Source organism: Hakea prostrata, chromosome 2, assembly GCF_041222555.1.
Source record: "Hakea prostrata isolate BN-2017 chromosome 2, UWA_Hpros_2, whole genome shotgun sequence".
Classification (NCBI taxonomy): Eukaryota; Viridiplantae; Streptophyta; class Magnoliopsida; order Proteales; family Proteaceae; genus Hakea; species Hakea prostrata.
The window spans coordinates 4,463,982-4,482,892 of NC_142601.1; the positions used below are offsets into that span (position 1 = coordinate 4,463,982).

The window sequence follows — 18,911 nt, forward strand, 5'->3', positions numbered from 1 at the left end:
TAGTGAATCAGATGTGGAGTGCCCTAGTTTGGTGTATATGGAATACTAGAAATGCGGCACTTTTTAGAGGAATTGATGCTTCCATAATGCATACAATGACTACTTTTTCTTATCTATGTGCAGATATACAATCCATATTATGGAGTTTCAATGGGCTCATAGGAAATCTTATCCAAGGCCTAATCATATTTTTTTCAAAAAACTTGTCTCTTTTTCAAATTTTGTAGATGAATCATGGGATAGCACTTCACACAAAGGAGGTAGATGGTGCATCATGTGAGATTATAATGGTGGTTTTGTAGCGGCTCAAAGTATATGTGGACATAGTGCTTCAGCAACTTTAGTTGAATTTGAAGTTATTAAAGATGACATTATTCTTAGCTCTTCTTTAAGAGTGGTTGATTTGCATATCTATTCAGACTCTTTACCATTAGTGTTTTCCAACGTCTTCAATCATCTTTAGATTGGAAATGTATAGACTTCAAATCTATGGAGTTATAATTTATAAAATTAAGTGTTTGGTTGTGGATAAAACATTGAATTCATTCTAAAAATTTATTTAGTCGCTGATTTTTGTGAATGCGTATGCTTTTATTCCTTGGATTGCACCCCCCTTAATGGTTCTTTTTACACTAAACGGCGGTTTCATTAATCTAGAGATTTTTGCTACAGGGTGCTTGCAGATTCATCTCTAAATAGCCCTTAATCATCTAGATTGGGATGTGTGTTTGTTATACACTATAAACATTGTCTTCTTTCCTAGGGTTGTTTTTAGTTTTATTCCTAGATTACATGGTTTTACTGGGTTTTTTGTAGGGTGCTTTCAGATTACTCAAAAGATCCTAATGAATATCTTTGTATTCCTGTCATTTGTATGACTCTTTTCATCTAAACTCTTTTTTTTCTTTTCTTTTTTTTTCCCCGGTAGAGACTTAAACTCTTTTATTTAATATAGTAGTTTTGGTAAAGAAAAGATTTGCGCATCATGCGTAAGTTACACGCGACGTTTATTGACAAAGCTAGAATACGCAATTCGAAAGTCGTTGAAACTTGAAAGTCTCCGGCGACTGGTGAGTCGGTGTCATCAAAACACTTGTCTTCTTCCTTGAAGAAAGCCTTCGTAGACCTTATTTTCCGTATCTTGTCGGATTCCAAATCAATCGGTTGATCAGAAGAGCAACAGTCATGGAGATTAGAATTTGGAGTGGGGTTCTTCATCTGGCTTTACTTATCCTTTTCTTCTCTCCTGGTAAGTTTCTTCTCAACTAGGTTTCTTGATCTGCTTAGTTAGCTTTTACTCTATCCGTTTGTTTGTTTACACAGTTATTCCCTCCTTTCCCGTATTCCCAGCCTAAAATCTATCAGAAAAACAAAGTGAAACAGTGATTTAACTTAATAAAATCCATATATAGTTGTCGTCAGTGTGTTTTTCGAACTATAATCGATACTGTTGGCGATATACACGGGAACTGAGCATTCGATACGTGTCCGTGAAGCGACCTCTCTTTGTCTGGTAAAACATGATATTTTCTCTTCTAGGTCATGAATTTTGCTTTGCAGCTGCTATATCAGCTCTAGATTCTAATGTTTTCTCTCTTTCTGTATACTTGCGTTTTTGTTGTGTATCTGATTATTTTTGGAGGACGACTTCGTGGAACTGTTGGTGTTACTGGCTGGGAGGGGCTCAAGGAGTTGACTTTTTGTTCTGCTTGGTTTACTTCTGTTTTGTATCACAGGATCAATTAACTGTTTCGTGTTACATGATCTGTTATATGGTCGGGCAGATAACCAAGAAGGAGGACTGAATGGAATTATGAACTGTACTGGGTGTTATTTTGTTCATGATAAGGACAAAGTGATACATAGTATCAAAGTATCAAGCTACCAAAAGTAATGAAAGACTGTAATCAATTATAAGGATTTTAAGACATGGATGCCTAAAAGAAAGATTAGCCCGCTTGCCTAACTTCTGATTAGAATCTCATTCTATGGAGGCCTTATTAGGAAAAAGTTTGATGCCATTGGGGGGTTCTGGCATTCCCCTCAGACCTCAGCGCATTGGAAGAGAAGAATGTTGAAGGTGCAAGGAATTTCCTTGCTTTCAAGTGGTTGCTAATGAGCGTATCTAAGGCAGTCTAAGGCATAGTTTGACATTGCTTTTTGAGAGGCTGGACATTTATTGGAGTCATGTCAATATCTTGCCGGATATATTTTCATGCTTTAAAATTCTTAAAGGAGAAAGAGGCTACTAGCAAGAGTCTAATGTCTTTGGAACACAAAGGAGCATATCTTGATTTTTCTAATAATTGCCCATTAGGGTTCCCAAAGGATCTATCATCTATCTAGTCACATTTTTCAGTTTGTTCCTTGAGCTGAATATTGTTTATTTGTGCCAAATTGAACTGTTTGAAAATTTCAAATGTTTGGATATAAAAATATTGCTAAAATGCATATTTATTTTTTGTGACGAGGAAGTGGCAAACGGGTATAGTTTAAATAGTGCTCTCACTTAATACTACTTATGCATGTACTTGATGATGCCTTGAAATTATGATGGAAAAGAAGAATGGCACTTGAGATTAGAGAAAGATGTTAGAATTGACAAGTGCTTCATAGTTAATACTCATGTTGTGGTCTCAGAATGTTTTGTTGAGAAATTTTTGTGAGAAGCATCTAGATGAATTTGCTACTTTCCTTGAATGGCTATGCAAGGTGCTATTGATGCAGAAGAAAAAAAATGGAAAATTTGTGGATAAGCAGGACTAAGGGTTTGATTACCTTTCTGATGTCCAAATGAGAATTTCACCCTTCAAAAGATGTGGGTTACAGCAGCTACACAGAGACTCACGACTTCTGTTTAATGTTAACACGTGAGAAAATCTTAGCTTGACACCATCTAAAAGGAAGGCTGAAGTGAAAGAGGAGAGGTTACTCATCTCCCTTTTCATTACAAGTTCGTAGAAACAGTTCAGAGATACTGTTTGGTCTCATATGAGATGCACTAATTTGTCAAATAATGGATACTGTTTATGTCATTGGCACGACTCTTTTTTGATATTAGCACTTGTAAATGTATTGGCCTTACACCATTCCAGAAGAAAGGGTGAAGCGAAAATACAAGAGGTTAGTTGTCTCCCTTCACATTACAGGTTTGTAGAAACGGTTTGGTTATACTATTTGTTCTTATATGAGATGCAGTGAGTTGTCAAATAGGAAATGAATGCTGTTTATTTCTTTGGCTACTACTGTTGGTTCCTTGTATTTTCTTTTCTGGAGATGATCCTGTTAGTTATAGTGCTGCAGATAGTAGTATTGCACTGTTCAAAGAATTTGTCCAGACATTTCTTTTGGCATGTGGTAAATGTGCATGTTCAGTTCAGTTAGTAGAGATTGAGAGCTTTGTTTTGTAAATGACCAATAGTTCCACTCACAAACATAGAAGTTGACCAAATTATATAGAACCAATGGAACTTCTTCTTGTTGCCAACTGAAACATCTGTTGGGCAGTTTAGAGAGCCAGGATATCAAAAAATGAGTTAGGTAAGAAATCTGTCTGTTAGACTCAATTAAATGTCGATCATGAAAAGAATATCCTGATGATCCTTAAAAAGGTAGCTGGGATGGGTAGATCAGAAAAAAAGATAGTTAGCTATCTCATTGAAGAGATGTGTAGCCTATATTTTTGAGAGATCAACTGGGACCAATTCTTTTGGAATCTTCAAAGAACAGGCATGTTTCAATGTGTCAAAATTAGATTCATGGTTCAAATTAGGGTTAAAATTAGGGTTAAAATTTGATTGGGGTTAGAATTTGATATGTTGGCTATACTAGCTTGTTGCTTGGAAATCTATTACTGAAGGTTTCTTGATATGTGGAAGATCAGTTGACACCATTGGAGATTTGAGTCCTTGGGGTATTTCGCTCGGATGGATGGAGTTTCTATGGTTGAATCAGTTACTTGAGTCTGTTATGAAATTGGTAAATTGGGAATAATTCTAGGAGATGTTTGGGATGATTTGGGTATCTGGGTTTGGTATTTTTGAGGTTTAGAATGGTTTATGTTGTATAAGATTCTTCCTGAGTAGAGATGGATGGTTAAAATTTGGGTATGGGACAAACTTATATGGGACAGAATCCTGGTTTCTATGCAGAAACTTGAATAATAATTGGATCTTGATGCTGAACTTGAATCTGAATCTTCACAAGAGGAGGTGGAAAATCTTCAACCGATGAAGGGGCTTTGCTTTGAACCTCCCAAGCTTCCCACCATCAAGTTGATTGAATACACACACACCATGCATGTCTCTTGTGCGTGGCAAGTTGAGAATTGGCCAAGTGACCCAACCCTTTTTTCTGTTACCAATTTGCAAGGAGGAAATATAGTAATCTGAGAACTTGGTGGCATTAGTTATCATTGTATAAGGCCTGAATATCGCTATCCTCTCTTTTGCAGGAGTGTTTTCTTCAGGAGTTGTTACACTCAAGTCCATCGAGATTTTTAATACCCATGAATGGTTTAATGCGCAACCTACAGTTTATTTTCATTGTAAAGGAGAGAACAAGACAATTTTGCCAGATGTGAAGAAAACAGATGTTTTATATACTTTCAAGGGTGAAGAATCATGGCAGGTTTGTGGTTTTGTAGTCATTTTGAACTGATGGTTTAATACTTCCATTGTTGTTAGTGAACTCTGAAAAATCTGTAGATAAACTATTTTACTTGGCTTACCGTGCTTTTATATTGCTTATAGATCTATATATTTAAGAGTTTTTATGTGTAACCTACATAAGTTGGGCCAAAAATCTTGTTGGCTCCCTTAAGTGGGTTATATTACGTGTAACCCAATCCAAGATTACATGTAGCACACAATTAACAGTCAATGTTAAGTCTCAAAATGAAATGACCAAAAGACCCTTCTAATATCAATTTACTAAACTACCCTTGTGTCTCATCCCATGCCCAACCCTTAGGTGAGTGGAGGGGGAACCATCTTCTTTGTATACTTTGCTGGAAACCACCCACCACCACTAGAAACCACCGCCCTAAATATTGTTGAAAATCACCCACCACCCACTGGTGGATCGTTGGAAATCACCCATCAAAAAACACAAAAGAAAAAAAAAATTGCCGGATTTTACGTTGTCACCGTTGCTAGCGGCTGCAAAATCAACACCGACTGGGAAAACAGTTGATTTCTGTGGGTTTGTTGGCATACATGAAAGGTAGATCTGTCCAACCATTTTTACGCCTTTGAGGCCCAAAATATCGGATGGGTGCATAGTACATCAAACTCAGGAGGTAATATCTAGAGTAATAGGTCCTTAGGCATCTCTTTCACGAAAAGCACATCAACAAAGACGGTGCTTGATTTCAACATCGGCAATGACTTTGGGACAGATTCCATGGAGAGTATGGAAGTGCAGAGGAGAATGACTTTGGGTTGATTTAAGAGATCTTGAGGGCCACAGTAGAAGGAAACCCCTAATTTGGTGGCAGTATGAGGTGGTGATACTTGACGATAAAGAGATTCCTCAGAGTGATTGTTTTAGGTACCTAGGTTCAATCATAAGTAAAAGAGGTGATTTAGAGGATGAGGTTTCCCAAAGAATTAAAATAAGGTGGATGAAGTGGAGAGGTGCATCCAGGGTCTTATGTGATCGACGTATTCCATTAAAGCTTAAAGGAAAATTTTATAGGACCGTTGTTCGTCTAGCTGATGTACGGTGTAGAGTGTTGGGCTATTAAAAAGAATCATATAGATAAACTTAGTGTAGCGTAAATGAGGATGCTAAGATGGATGAGTGACAAAACTAGGATGGATAAGATAAGAAATGATCATATTATAGTTGGTCTGGGAGTTACTCCCATAAGTGATAAGCTTCAAGAAAGTCGTTTGAGGTGGCGCGGCCACATTCAACGGAGACCTATAAATGCCCTTGTACGGAGAAGTGATATAATCCATATTGAAGGAACTAGAAGAGCTAGGGGTAGACCTAAGATAACCTTAGGAGAAGTGGTGAGAAAGGATATGTATAGCTTAGGCCTTGTATCTAGCATGGCTTTGAACAGAACTGATTGGGGGGCAAGAATCCTTGTAGCCGACCTCATTTAGTTGAGACAAGGCTTATTGTTGTTGTTGTTGTTGTTGTATTTTAGAGTAGTTGGATCTCGAATTCACCAAGATTGTCTGGCCTTGTTGAGCTTGAGTTTTTTCCAAGAGTGGACCGAAATTACGAGAACCATGGCTGAAGATGAGCATGGTCTTTGCAGATGACTTTGGTGTTTTTTTTTTCTTTTCCCCTTCTCTTCTTTTTTAAGTCGGGTGATTTTCAGCAGCTTGGTTTCTGGCAAGGTGTAACCTAAGGGTTGAGTATGGGATGAGACACAAGAGTAGTTTGGTAAATTGATATTAGGAGGGCATTTTAGTCATTTTATTTTGGGACTTAACTGAGACTATAAGTTGTGTGATACATGTAATATTGGATTGGGTTACATGTAATATAACCCACTGAAGGGAGCCAACAAAAGTTTTGGCCCAATTTAAGTGGGTTACAAACTTACACGTAAAAAACTCTATATTTAATTACTTGATCCTTTTATATGTAGAAATATGGTGAAAGTTGTAATTGAAATGTAACAACTCCGAACATAAATAATGCATGGTTCAGATGAACTATCCATCTTCAAATGTTGTGTATCCTTACCAAGGAACAAATTTTGGTCGAAACTTGAATTTCAACCCAAAAAAAGGCTGAAATTTTCAGGTTCATATGAATGACTTTTTCCTGAAGTGTCAAACTTCAGTTTCAAGCCTTATATGGCCTCAAAATGATCTAGATTCTTGCCTCCTGCCTAGTTCAAGCATAATATACACAATGGAACTACTAGTTTACCCAAAAAAACCATTGAAAAATTAACATTCAATTATATACTACATATGAGAAGAACTGAGAAATATTACCAAGTGCAAGTCTGCCTAATACATGTCTCCCTCTTCCCTCTACACCCCATACCAAGCACAATACATGTCCCACAATGTATGGTCCATATAGTAGTCGATAACTGTGGCTCTATATGTGGCCTCATCCACACTCTAGACTAAACATACTTTGATTTGAAAGCAATCTAAGTTGATTTAGGCATAAACTAAACAAAAATTGGAGAACTTTGTTGACTCATCTTGTTTGATTCTCAAAACCCAACAATGGAGGAGCAAGAGTGGAGTTAGAATGGAAAGGAGTTGTTAAAATCAGCTCAAATGAGGGGTAGAAACCAAAAGAAATCAGAGAAAAAGTGTGAAGGGTCGAAACTTGGGGTGGTGGAACTGCGAAACCTGCGAAATTTCGCAGGTTCCACTCGAAGCGAGTAGGTTTTATAACTGAGGATGTAACGTTTCGGTCTGTATTAAAATATCATAGCATTTTGACCGAATTTTCGTCCCGTTTCAGTCAAAATATTTGAGATTTCGTCTCGTCTTTCAAAAATGCAGTAATTTCAACCAAAACTTCAACTGTTTCAGTTGAAATTTATAACATGATCCTTATGCAGCACTTCAAGAGTATATTAAATTATTAATATCAGAATATACACTTGAAACTTGCTATCTAAGACTTTATTAGTGCTGTGAGAACCACTCCACTTGGTATCTGATAATGTGTCAATCCCTCAAGCTGTGGTATCTGATAGTGTGTTGATCCCCCCAAGATGTTCTATTTTATCCTTACCTATTTTGCACACCAATTAGGTGATAATGCAGCATCTCACGTTGGGGATGTTGAGACTGAAATTTATCGGGTTCAATTTCAAAGATCCAGTGTGTTCTGGTTTTTGTAGTTCATAAACACAATAAGATTTGGCTTTGTAGAACTCCAAGTCTTTTTAACTCTACCAGGGAACGCGGAAACAGCATTCTGTTACCAGAGAGAGTGAGGGAAGAGAAGAACAAAAATAAGATTAAGGGAGATAGATGGGTTCATTCTGTACCTACTCAATTCCATCCTTATATCTATGACATATGGATGCACATAAAATATGATATTTATAAAATCTGAAGGGATTTTCTTATTGATATACCATAAGGTGTAAGTGTATTCCCCCCCCCCCCCCTTATGCTCCCCCCTTTTATGTTCTTCAATTATGAGACAATTTTTCCACTGAGGGTAAAAACATCATTTTACAGGTCTAGTCGACAAGTTGTGCATGTCAATGACATCTTTTGATGGCTACATAATGATGTCACTTTCAAATTATTTTGGAAACCCTTTTGTACCCCTGTGTCAAAGTACTCTTGAAACAAGATGAAATAAGACAATAGGCAATCAGAAGATGCAAGTTCTAAATGCCATCATATAAATGTCACTCCCATAGCTAAATATCCTCATTAGCAGAGTCCTAAATCCGAAATACTCCTATGACAACAATCGTAAGCGTGTTAAATAGGGTATTAGCGTCCTGTGGCATTTCTATCATACCCCTTGCTTACGCCTACCATCTATAAGAGTCTTCATGTACCTCAATTACATTGACATAATTTTGTGATGTTTAATTTATTTTTCAGTCACCACATCAGACACCAAAAATACCTTACTGTTAGAATAAGCATCCTAATATCTAGTGCTTTCTATTCTGCTAGAAAGAATATACTTCCAAGACTTAGTTGCTTTCGTATTAAGTGTGTTAATTAATCATCAACCTAGTGTTGCTGACAGTTTCTGTAGGTTGTTTACTTCTTCCAGAAGATAGGTGAACAATTAAATTGTTCTCTTTTGCAGCCTCTGACAGAGCTTCCTGATGGGAAATGCAAACGCTGTGGATTGTATGAAAAGGACATCCTGAAAGATGACACATTTGATGAGTGGGAGTTTTGTTCTGATGATTTTGTAGATCCCGATGGGAACCATGTGCATTTGAAAAACAAAGAATTCAATGCAACATTTTTGTGCCTCCAGTGTGTACATCAGAAGAGTAAGTTGTTTTATGTGTAGATTTATAGTTAGTTGTATATATGTCTCCCCTTTTCATGCTGGCAATTTAGACTATTAAGCAGTGGATGATTGTGTTTTTGTATGGGTCAGAACCTGAAAATCTTGTTGATCAGGTTTTGTTAGTCATTTGTGATAAAGCGGACAATAAAATGTTGGACCTTTTCTTTTATATAATCAGTGCTTGAGGCATCCCCCACTGTGGAATCTGAGGAGGATCCTAGTGTATGCAGCCCTGCTGCTGCTTTTAGCAAAGAGGCAGCATAGATCAAAAGAAAATGATTGGTTGGGAGAAAATCTTTACATACCACAGTTACTTTAGCTGCAAATCTGTGACAGTTGACCCTAAAGGCCTAAACCCAGTTTTGGTCCATCTATCAAAGGACTTGTCTGTTTACGTGGTAACCACGGAGATGTGAGAAAAAAAAATTATGTTCGTGATTTTCAACTGGCAATGTTGTCTGAACCATTGTTGTGTTTCCTGTGCTTAACATGATTGCAGGTTCTGATAATGCATCTGGCTCACATAATGGAGAAAATACAGGAAAGAAAATGAATGTGATTCTGGTGACTCTTATTATTGCAATAGTTTCAACTGTATCAGTTCTTGGAATGTTAGCTGCTTATAGATACTGGAAGCAGAGGAAGAGGGAGCATGACCAGGCTCGGTTCCTAAAGCTGTTTGAGGAGGGCGATGACATATTTTTTGATGAAAAAGATACTGATGATGCAGAAGCTGGATTTGCTCTGAGACAAGGGCTGTGAGAATGATTACCTTGTGTTGTACTATTTCACTTCCACTCTCCCACATGTATATTTGTAGCTAGTTCACCCAAAAAAAATGTATATTTGTAGTTAGTTGTGCATGAATGATATCAACTGCAGCTTCTCTTTACATATTTTTGGAATATGCATACAGGCAGAAAATGTGTGTGAATAAGATGAGCGTTTTTTCAGATGGTAGACTGTGGAAATCCAGTCAATTGAGCTTCACTTGTAAATGGTTTGTGATGGTAATTTACTTGAGCTTCTGATCAAATTCTAGTTGCTTGAGATAATTCAGGATCAACTATTAAAGCCCGGAAAGCCATTTATGGATGTAAATTTGGCTGTGATGGCTCGAATCTTTTTTGAGTTTGAATAAGGTTTGGGTTCAAAATTTCAGCGTTGAGGGCAGCTTTGCACTGGGTTAAGGTTTCCTTGATTAGGGTGAGTGTTTTGACTTGTAGGTTATTTTTTGTAAGAATAAGCAGCAATATGGTATATTGTATTATGTATTATTATCTTATTTTGTTGTTTGTTGTTAGGGTTAGAGTGAAGGCTAAGGTCAGGGAGAAATGTTTGGACTGTATATATTGGATACATTGACTTCATAATATATTTTTCCTTTTTGTATTATTAAAAAATTCTTTGTGCAAATTATTTTTGTTGGTTTGGTCAAGACATGTAAAACAGTCATGTAGAATCTATCATGTGACGGTATGATTTACTAAGAATTAATCAAAGGGTTGCTCAATTAATAATCATCAACATTTTTTTGAAGAGGTCATAGATTTGACTTTTGGTGTAATAATTTTCCACCCTTAATCTAAAGCTTAAGGCCACCAGTTTTAAAAAAAATTTAAAAATGGATTTAATTAGGGTTACATTACATTCTGATTAGATAGCATATTATTTACTTTATTTATTTACAAATTCAATTTTGTTCTCAAGTGTTTGGGTTTTAGGGGAAAAAAAAGTTTATTTGTCAATGCAAAGTTAGTTGAGTGTAAGACTCCTACTTCTTAGTGGAGAGGTAGTGAATGCCACCTATGTAGTATTTCTTCTTGTATTTTGAAGATATATATATATATATATATATATAAATATATAAAGTTCTTATTACCAAGAAAAAGAAAAAGATGAAAAAAATGTCATTTTTTGTTTTGGTAAATTAGAGTTTTAGAGAAAGAGATAAGCGCCTTGTTGAAGCCAAGTCTCTCTGGTAGAATTTACCATTAAAAAAATAAAAAATAAATAAAAAAAAGAAAGTGTCTCTGTGGTAGAAAATGTTGGACTTATTTTGAGCTAGATTTGACTTCTGAGACCGGACTTTTCTAGATCTATTAGATCTAAAGTGCCGACATTAGAAGAGCCTATAGAGATCTGCGCGCATGAAATCTCAGAATCAGATGGTTCAAGCTAGTAGTTGACTAGTTGTCAGACTTCGTCACTGTAAAACCCTTAAAACCATCTCAAGGGTTCAAGGAAGATTAAGAAATCTCCGGCGACGGGAGCATAATTTGCTTGCATTTTCTTCATTTCTTTATCGGATTCTGAATCAATCAGTTCACTGAGAACCAGTTACTCATCACTGTCGGACAAGGAGTGGCAACCATTATGATGATTTGCTTTTGGACAAGTTTAAATTCTCGTGGTTTTCTTCTGCTTGTTTCGCTCGTATGTTGCTTCTTTCCTGGTAAGTTTCAACTCTAACCAGTATTACTTCTTCCAAGCCTCTTGTCCACCCTTGCCAACATTTCTCCCCCATTGGGAGAACAAATGAACGGGTTGAAACTTTTTTTTTTTTTTTTTTTTTTAATGATTGCTCTGTTTAGGTATACCATAAATCAAGGATAAAAGCAACGCTTTCTTCCTCGTAACCTTTATGTGATATTGATCAATTGTTTTGCCGTTCTAGGCTTTAATGACTGAATAACTACTAGGCTTCAGCTAGCAGGGTTACTTAAAAAGATCTCCCTGAGAAAGCAATTAAAAAAAATAATGGGGAAGGTTGCTTTTGCAACTAAGTACATCAGTATTTAATGTACTAAAAGCTTTTGATTCCCTTTAGCCATGTATGTCTGATGTGCTTGGATCAGCAATTGGCACAACCCATTATCTGTTATCAATTTGCAATGAGGAATTAACCAACATAATTTTCTTCTTTCAAACCCTGTCTATTTTAAGAGGCAAGAGTGTAAGAGGTGATGTGCTAATTCCAGTGCTTGGTGGCTTGTTTATCATTCTATAGAGCCCTAATGTTGTTTGTTCTTTCATTTACAGGAGCTTTCCCTTTTCGGGTTGTTACTCTCAGGTCCATTCAGATTTTTAATACCCATGAATGGTTTAATACCCCGACAGTCTATTTTAACTGTAAGGGTGAGGAAAGGATAATTTTGCCAGACGTGAAGGAAGCACATGTTCTGTACATTTTCAAGGGTGAAGAATCTTGGCAGGTTCATAGTTAGGTTTATAGTTATTTCGAACTAATGACAGTTGTTAGCTATGTAGTAAACTTTTGGATATACTATTCAACATGGCTTATCATGCTATTACTGTGCTTCTGGAGCCATATGCTATAAGTGTCTGATCTATATGTGTAGAAGAATCTAAAATGATTTTTTTTTTTTTTTTTTAAATTTCATATCTAGTTATACAGCAGGTGACAGTTTCTAGCAGACATTATCTGGAGGCATCACACATCTTCCAGCACCATATATCTTGAGTTCCTTCTAATAGAAAGAGCATTTATTGAAATATGCCCATGTATGGCATGCAGAGTAGGATAAGAGCTACCCATTGTGCAGGAATTCCCTTCTTTACCACTTTCATTCATGGTGTACCATGTAGGAACCCGTGCATGCTTTTCTCTACATTTGGACCCAATGCAGTGCATCAGTTCTTTGAGATTTTGTCTCTATCCTTTGTCTATTTTTTTCACTTTAACCAGGTGGCATTTTGAATGAAACCTCACCCAGGGAATGCCCCCTTGCATAAAAGTTCAATGGTGGATATTATGATGTTTGTGTTCAAATCTTCTTCAAATGGCCTGGTATTTGTGGTTTTAGAACCAGGCAGAGTTCGGCACTGATAGAAGTGGAACTCCTGTTTATATCAGTCTTGTAACTAAACTAAAACACTCCCAGATGTAATCCAAAATCAAAGAGAGAAGAAAAGAAGATATAGGAAACAGAAAAGGGTTATCTATAGGGATGTTGTTTGCCATACTCCATTCTATATTTATCTATAAAAATATCCAATAGAATCTAGAAAGTACACATTACCCCGAAACACATAACACTATTCTTGACAAGATCTAGATATCCTTTTTACAACAGTTATAAATCTAAATGTCACTACTATGTGTTATAACATTTGTAAGATGCCACTAAATAAAGTGTCCCGCCCCTTTTAATATGGGAGTTTTCCTGCTTCTTAACAGTCTTTATTTTCAGTTTATTATATCTCTGGTTTAAAACTACTGTTTGTGGGATATTTCAAGCACTTTAACTATGTTGCTAAATATTATCTGAGGATACTGCACACTCTCACTCGGTTATTTCAGGAGTATTTCTCCAAACCTTGAAAAATTAAGTTATGCTACAAGTCCAAAATACCCCCTTGTCGCTTCACAATAAACTTCCTGTTTTGTTGGTAAGAAAATACTTCCAAAAGTTCTGTGCTTTCACATTAAGTGCATTTCTTACATTGATAATCACTTAAGTCATACTGACATTTTGTGTCAGATAAATTACTTTATCCAGATAGGTGAAAAATGAAATTGTTCTCTGCAGCCTATGACTGAGCTCCCCAATAAGAAATGCAAAAGGTGTGGGTTGTATAAGATGGGCACCTTGATATCAGATGATGTATTTGACGAGTGGGAGTTCTGCTCTTCTGATTTTATAGATCCAGATGGGAATTATGAGCGGTTCAAGGATAAGGAATTCAATGCTACATTTTTCTGCCCTCAATGTGTCAATCTCGGAAACAGTAAGTGGTTCTGCATGTCAGTTTGTTTCAAGATGTACAGATCTCCGTTCTTGAATATGTAATTTAGACTGTCAAGTTAGTGGATCATGTCTCTGGAAAGGCTGGACCTGAAATTTATGTTGATCAGTTTCAGTTAGTTGTTTATGAGAAGAACAACATCAAAAACACTTCAAAATTAATGATGAGAGTAGTGAGAAAATTTAGGGATAAAGGATCTTTGGAGTCTGGACTTATAATTCTTTTTAGCTGTGGTAGATGCCAGTATACGACTAATCTAAGAGTTTCTTCATTAATCAAATGGTTGGATCAATCAATGTTGTTTGTGTATGTGCTAAAAAAAGGCATGTGAAACTGTATGAATGTGCACTTCAACTACCTACATTGTCTGAATTTGTCACATTTCCTGTGCTATCAATTGCAGGTTCTCAGCATGCATCTGGCTCAAATTATTTAGCAATTATAGTAAGGGAACTGGATGTTCGCTTGGTCATTCTTATCAGTGCAATGGTTCCAACTGTATCAATTCTTGGAGCGATAGTTGCTTATCGATGTTCGTCATTGAAGAAAAGGAAGCAGGGTCATGCACAGCTCCGAAAAGCTATCTGAAGATGTTGGCGATATTGAAGCTAAATATGGTCGGGACAAGTGTTATAAAGATGCTTACTTTGTGCCATATTAATTGAAATCAAAGCCTACTCGCCGTATACGTTTTGGAATTATACAGGAGGGAAATATGCTTTTAGCAGATGAGACGCTTTTATGTGATGAGCAGTAAATGCCCAGTTGTACATCTGGGTAATTGAACTTTCACAAATTACAGGGGTAAGGCTAGTTTGTAGTATATTGACCCAATCAGAGGCAAAAGCCTTGTGCACTGGATACATCTTAGGCGATAGTAACCGATTGGCAAAGCATCTTCTTGTGATTTTTTGTGTTTGTGGCTTAAAATAAATTAGCAACTACTGCTTCTACACACATTTTCAAGGGGAAAAAAAAGGAAAGATGCATTTTGAGTTATTTGTATGTTGCAATTTGATATAACATGTTTTTGTTGCTTGAATTCCCTTGATTTCCTTCCTTTTCCGTCCTCCTTTCGTGTTCCATTTCTCACTTTTTTGGTCTCCTGTCTTCATTGTTCTTAGCTTCCTTTCCCTTCTTAAGTATCTTGTGTTCCCTATTTTGTTTTGGAAGATTTGAATGACAATGTTATCATCCTAGTCATTTGCTTCTACCAACTGATGCCTGAATATGCTAGACAATCACCAAATATTGATAAGGGTTTTCGTCTGAACTTGCTTCTGCCCTTACTGATTAGTTGCTGTTGAGTCTTTTCATCTTTAGAATATTGTGACTTGAAGTGCTCCATCTTGTCACTTGCTTCTCAATTCACAGTTTAAGATTCCAAATTGCCTTGCTACATATGGCTGTTTCTAGTTTGGATCTTATTCAGGTCAGTTTAGTCTACCATGTCTTTTGATATTTATTCTGGAGCTCTTCAATCCAATTCAAGTCCCATGATTGGGTCTGGCCTTGGTTATTATCATTAATCCATCCAAAAAGGTAAAATTACAATGCAAAGTATCCAAACCATGAAGCAAAATGTTTGCTTGGTCCCTTAATGAAACAGTTTTATACATAACCATCTAATTCTCTAAAACCCTGATTTGTGATATTCATCTCGACTGGATCTGTTTTTGATATAACCTAAATGTTATGAGTCTTCAAAGCTTTATACGCTCCTGGGGAATGTGTGATTGGCTTAAATATTGACAGAAACAAGATGTAATGAGACATATTTGTACACAAATTAACTATGATTTAACCTTTATCTTAAACAAATCCAGGCGTTTCTAAATGTTCTAATGCGTTCTTAGCATATTTCATGTCTCATAGCGTCTCTCTCTTTCAAAGCTGTTTCTCAAAATCACCTTCCAGATACCTTGGATGATATCAAACCTGTAGAGATGAGACTCTTGTTTCGTTTGATACAACCACAGAAGATACATTTTTATCATACTGACTAGTCTAGAAGATGGCATCAGCTCTTGAAAGTTAAAACAAGAAATATATTATTAGATCAAATGCTTGCAAGTATGGTGAAAATTGCAGTTATTGATGAGACTCATACAACCAACCAGAAGCAGGATGAGCATCCAGTTCCACATTACTTTTTAATGATTAGTTAGTGCTTGTATATGATGCTGAGCTACCAGATGAAAACATGGAATACTGATCAGTGACCACACAAGAATTTACAAAATTCTAATGTTTTAACAGTTAAGACTGCCTTAAGTGTCAAGAATATGCTTGTAGTAAACAAAAAATTCATTCTTATTATTCCAGCGGTCATATAAAAACTGGTACAGAATTTGAGGTAGGTGAAAATAAAATGTATTAAATCTAGCAAAGAAAATTGAGAATATCATTCATCCAAAAAGGAAAAAGATTAAGAACATCATCTGTAAAAATATCCTGTTTGTGTTCAAGCTATGTTTGCTATGTCATAAGCAACCAGAATCAAATGTCTATCTGTTTCCTCAAAACTTCCTCGGCAGCAGATTTTGGAGGAGTTTAAATGTCTAGAAATAAAGAAAACGGATGTGATAATCAGGATGAAAGATCCAATTGACTGTTTCCAGCAAGTCGATCCAAACCTCTAGGTTTTGACATTCCATAGGAAAGATCTTGTGATTCCTTCCTGGACCCCTTAAGCCTCAGCTTCCTGAGCTCTCCCTGCAACAGCATAATTCAGATAGATTGAACTTAATTCATTATCACAAATAATGGAGGATTATAGTAATTTATCAACTAGTCTGTTAAACCCAGCTCGATTAGAATTCCTGATTCACTAAATCCAATTACACCATATATCAATAAAAGTTGTCATTAACTGCTTGAAAAATCAATTCTGAGCCATACATGCAGGGATGAGTATCGATGGCCAAGGCATACAGCCTCCACTGATTGGATATCTTCTCACCTCCCTCAATGTCAACACCACCCCAAACACCCCCCCCCCTCCTTTCCCATCTGTTAGAAGGAGAGAAAGGGAAAAAAGAGGGAACAGCGAAAGAAAATTACCCATCTTCATGACATTAACAAATAATCCAATATTATAGTGTAAGGGCACAAGGGCAATTACCTATTAGTAAGACAATTGTCTCTAGTTAAAAGAAGTCTTATAGATGTTTCCAGTGTTCCATGCTGAGTGCAGAATATACCATATTAGCTCACTTAAGCAAATCTAAGAACAGTCCTGGTTCCTTAGAGTACAATTGAAATTAGTAAGCTCTTCTGAATGAGCACCATAAATTGCTTTAATGGTATCCCTACAGGAGCTGCAGCAAAACAGATTATCAGCACTAGAATGCATGAAGAGAGAGTCATAAGAATCAAGCACTGCTTTGATGCATAAATGAAAAATTCAATAGTACAAGAGAACCTGCAAGCCTCCTTGTTGAATCTCTTCTCATCAATCCCATATAATTCCCGAAATACTTGAGGTTCTACTCGGCAGAAATACGGACGTTCTGCAATAATAGACCGGTATAACATCTTTATATAGATTCAAGTCACCAATGGAAACTGGTAAAAGCAAAATAATTGATAAAACAGTGACCAGCACTCACCAGAGTAAATGGAGCAAGTCCGGGTAGCTTTCTCAAAATGTATGCACCATCCATCTTGACCTATCATGCTCCTATAAAGCTGAAATGCAATAGATAATTGAGATCAAATAATTGCAGGTATTTATTAGAGAACAGATTTGCAGTTATACAAAGTTGACTCCACAGATGGCTCTGTTTCCCTGCATGATTTGAAGCCCAGTGCCTAGAAACCCGAATTGAACTAGAAACACAGTGTCACCCAATGCAGAAACTGGGGTTGGAGTCTTAAGTAATATAGATTTTAGGGTGTCGGCCGCTATGCCATCTAACCTATTACACACTATACCGCCCACTCTGCCCCCATACACTAGATTGAATCCCATTGAGCACGTCCAGAAAACCCATTAAATCAGTTTCTGTTTCTGAGCTTAGGTGAAAACCAAATTACATGTATATGATCAAGCTCAAACAAGTACAGAAAATCCCAGATGCTAGGTTGATTTTGAGCTGAGTTCCATGTCTATTGCCTTAATCTAATTAACGTTTACCCATATAGAAGTTGGCATTTCTACGAACAGATGAAAGAAGTAACAAAACTAGTCATTTTTCTTTCTAGTTAAGGAGTCAGAACAAACCGGTTTATATTATAAAATAAAATAAGGGAGATGAAAGATTATAAGGTGACACCTGAACATCGGAAGGGTCAGGGAAGATCTCTTCGGGGGAAGCGAAGGAGGGGCCTTTCTGAAGCTTGCAGCAAGCACCACATCCCTGTGAGCACCGCCACAATGGATCCTTTCGTACTGCTCCAAAACCCACGTTGACACTGACCCGAGCATCATTTCCCTTGCTCGGATGAGCCTTGTGTTTGGCCTTCCTCCCACGCGCCTCAGATTTGGCAAAGATGCCACCGGTGGTCGCAGTGCCCAGCAACAAAGCCGCCTGATACATTTCCAGCCAACGGCGAAAAACACCGACCAGCAAATTTAAGCCAAGCAAAATCTGCGCAGATAAAATTAATCAAAATTTTGAGCGCCACCTCGTAAGTTACCTAATTTATCAACCAGCTCCTTAATAAAAAAAAAATCGAGGAAAACTCAAATTTCAACTAAGTAAAACTGAGAAACCTAAGTAAAAAACTGGAAAATTCCGAGAAAGCTTAGGATTTTTTTGTGCAAGTTTCGACAGATTTTAGCAGTAGAATTTTGCATTTAAGCTAATTAGAATATAAAAAACACATTGATTGTATTTTGCTAAAAAAATCAATAAAGAATATGGCATTTAATATACATGACATCAATATAAAGTTATTTAAAAAGTACACTATAAACTTATCTACTTAAGTACATAACATTCAATATATAATTTCTAATTTCAATTACAAAGTAATTAACAATAAAATGAAAGTACAACTCAGTGCCAAGAGGAATGCTTTGGTGGATCCATCCTGTGAGCCGAATAGTACTATGCATGTAACATCCTCCCTCCAACCAACGAATATAGACATTCTATGACATTTTGTGCCTATGGTTGTCAAGGTAATCGACAATTGTAACTTTATAAATC

General features: G+C 36.6%; 3 protein-coding genes across 3 annotated transcripts; 2 read left to right on the forward strand and 1 right to left on the reverse strand.

Moving 5' to 3' along the window:
* The first annotated feature begins 991 nt into the window (after positions 1-991).
* LOC149023362 (uncharacterized) lies at positions 992-10,330 on the forward strand. The gene is made up of 4 exons (XM_089143905.1): positions 992-1,249; positions 4,454-4,629; positions 8,773-8,965; positions 9,485-10,330. Exons 1-4 carry the CDS (start codon positions 1,186-1,188, stop codon positions 9,745-9,747), a joined length of 696 nt encoding a protein of 231 aa, XP_089000031.1. The 5' UTR covers positions 992-1,185; the 3' UTR covers positions 9,748-10,330.
* Positions 10,331-11,068: 738 nt separating this feature from the next.
* LOC149023363 (uncharacterized) lies at positions 11,069-14,737 on the forward strand. The gene is made up of 4 exons (XM_089143906.1): positions 11,069-11,440; positions 12,028-12,200; positions 13,539-13,737; positions 14,159-14,737. The coding sequence occupies exons 1-4, from the start codon at positions 11,362-11,364 to the stop codon at positions 14,341-14,343; spliced, it is 636 nt and encodes a 211-aa protein (XP_089000032.1). The 5' UTR covers positions 11,069-11,361; the 3' UTR covers positions 14,344-14,737.
* A 1,311-nt stretch (positions 14,738-16,048) lies between these two features.
* Positions 16,049-18,356, reverse strand: LOC149023364 (zinc/iron-chelating domain protein). The gene is made up of 5 exons (XM_089143907.1): positions 18,033-18,356; positions 17,367-17,445; positions 17,180-17,267; positions 16,880-17,075; positions 16,049-16,470 (listed from the first exon to the last, which is right to left on the reverse strand). The coding sequence occupies exons 1-4, from the start codon at positions 18,294-18,296 to the stop codon at positions 16,982-16,984; spliced, it is 525 nt and encodes a 174-aa protein (XP_089000033.1). The 5' UTR covers positions 18,297-18,356; the 3' UTR covers positions 16,049-16,470; positions 16,880-16,981.
* Between the last annotated feature and the right edge of the window lie 555 nt (positions 18,357-18,911).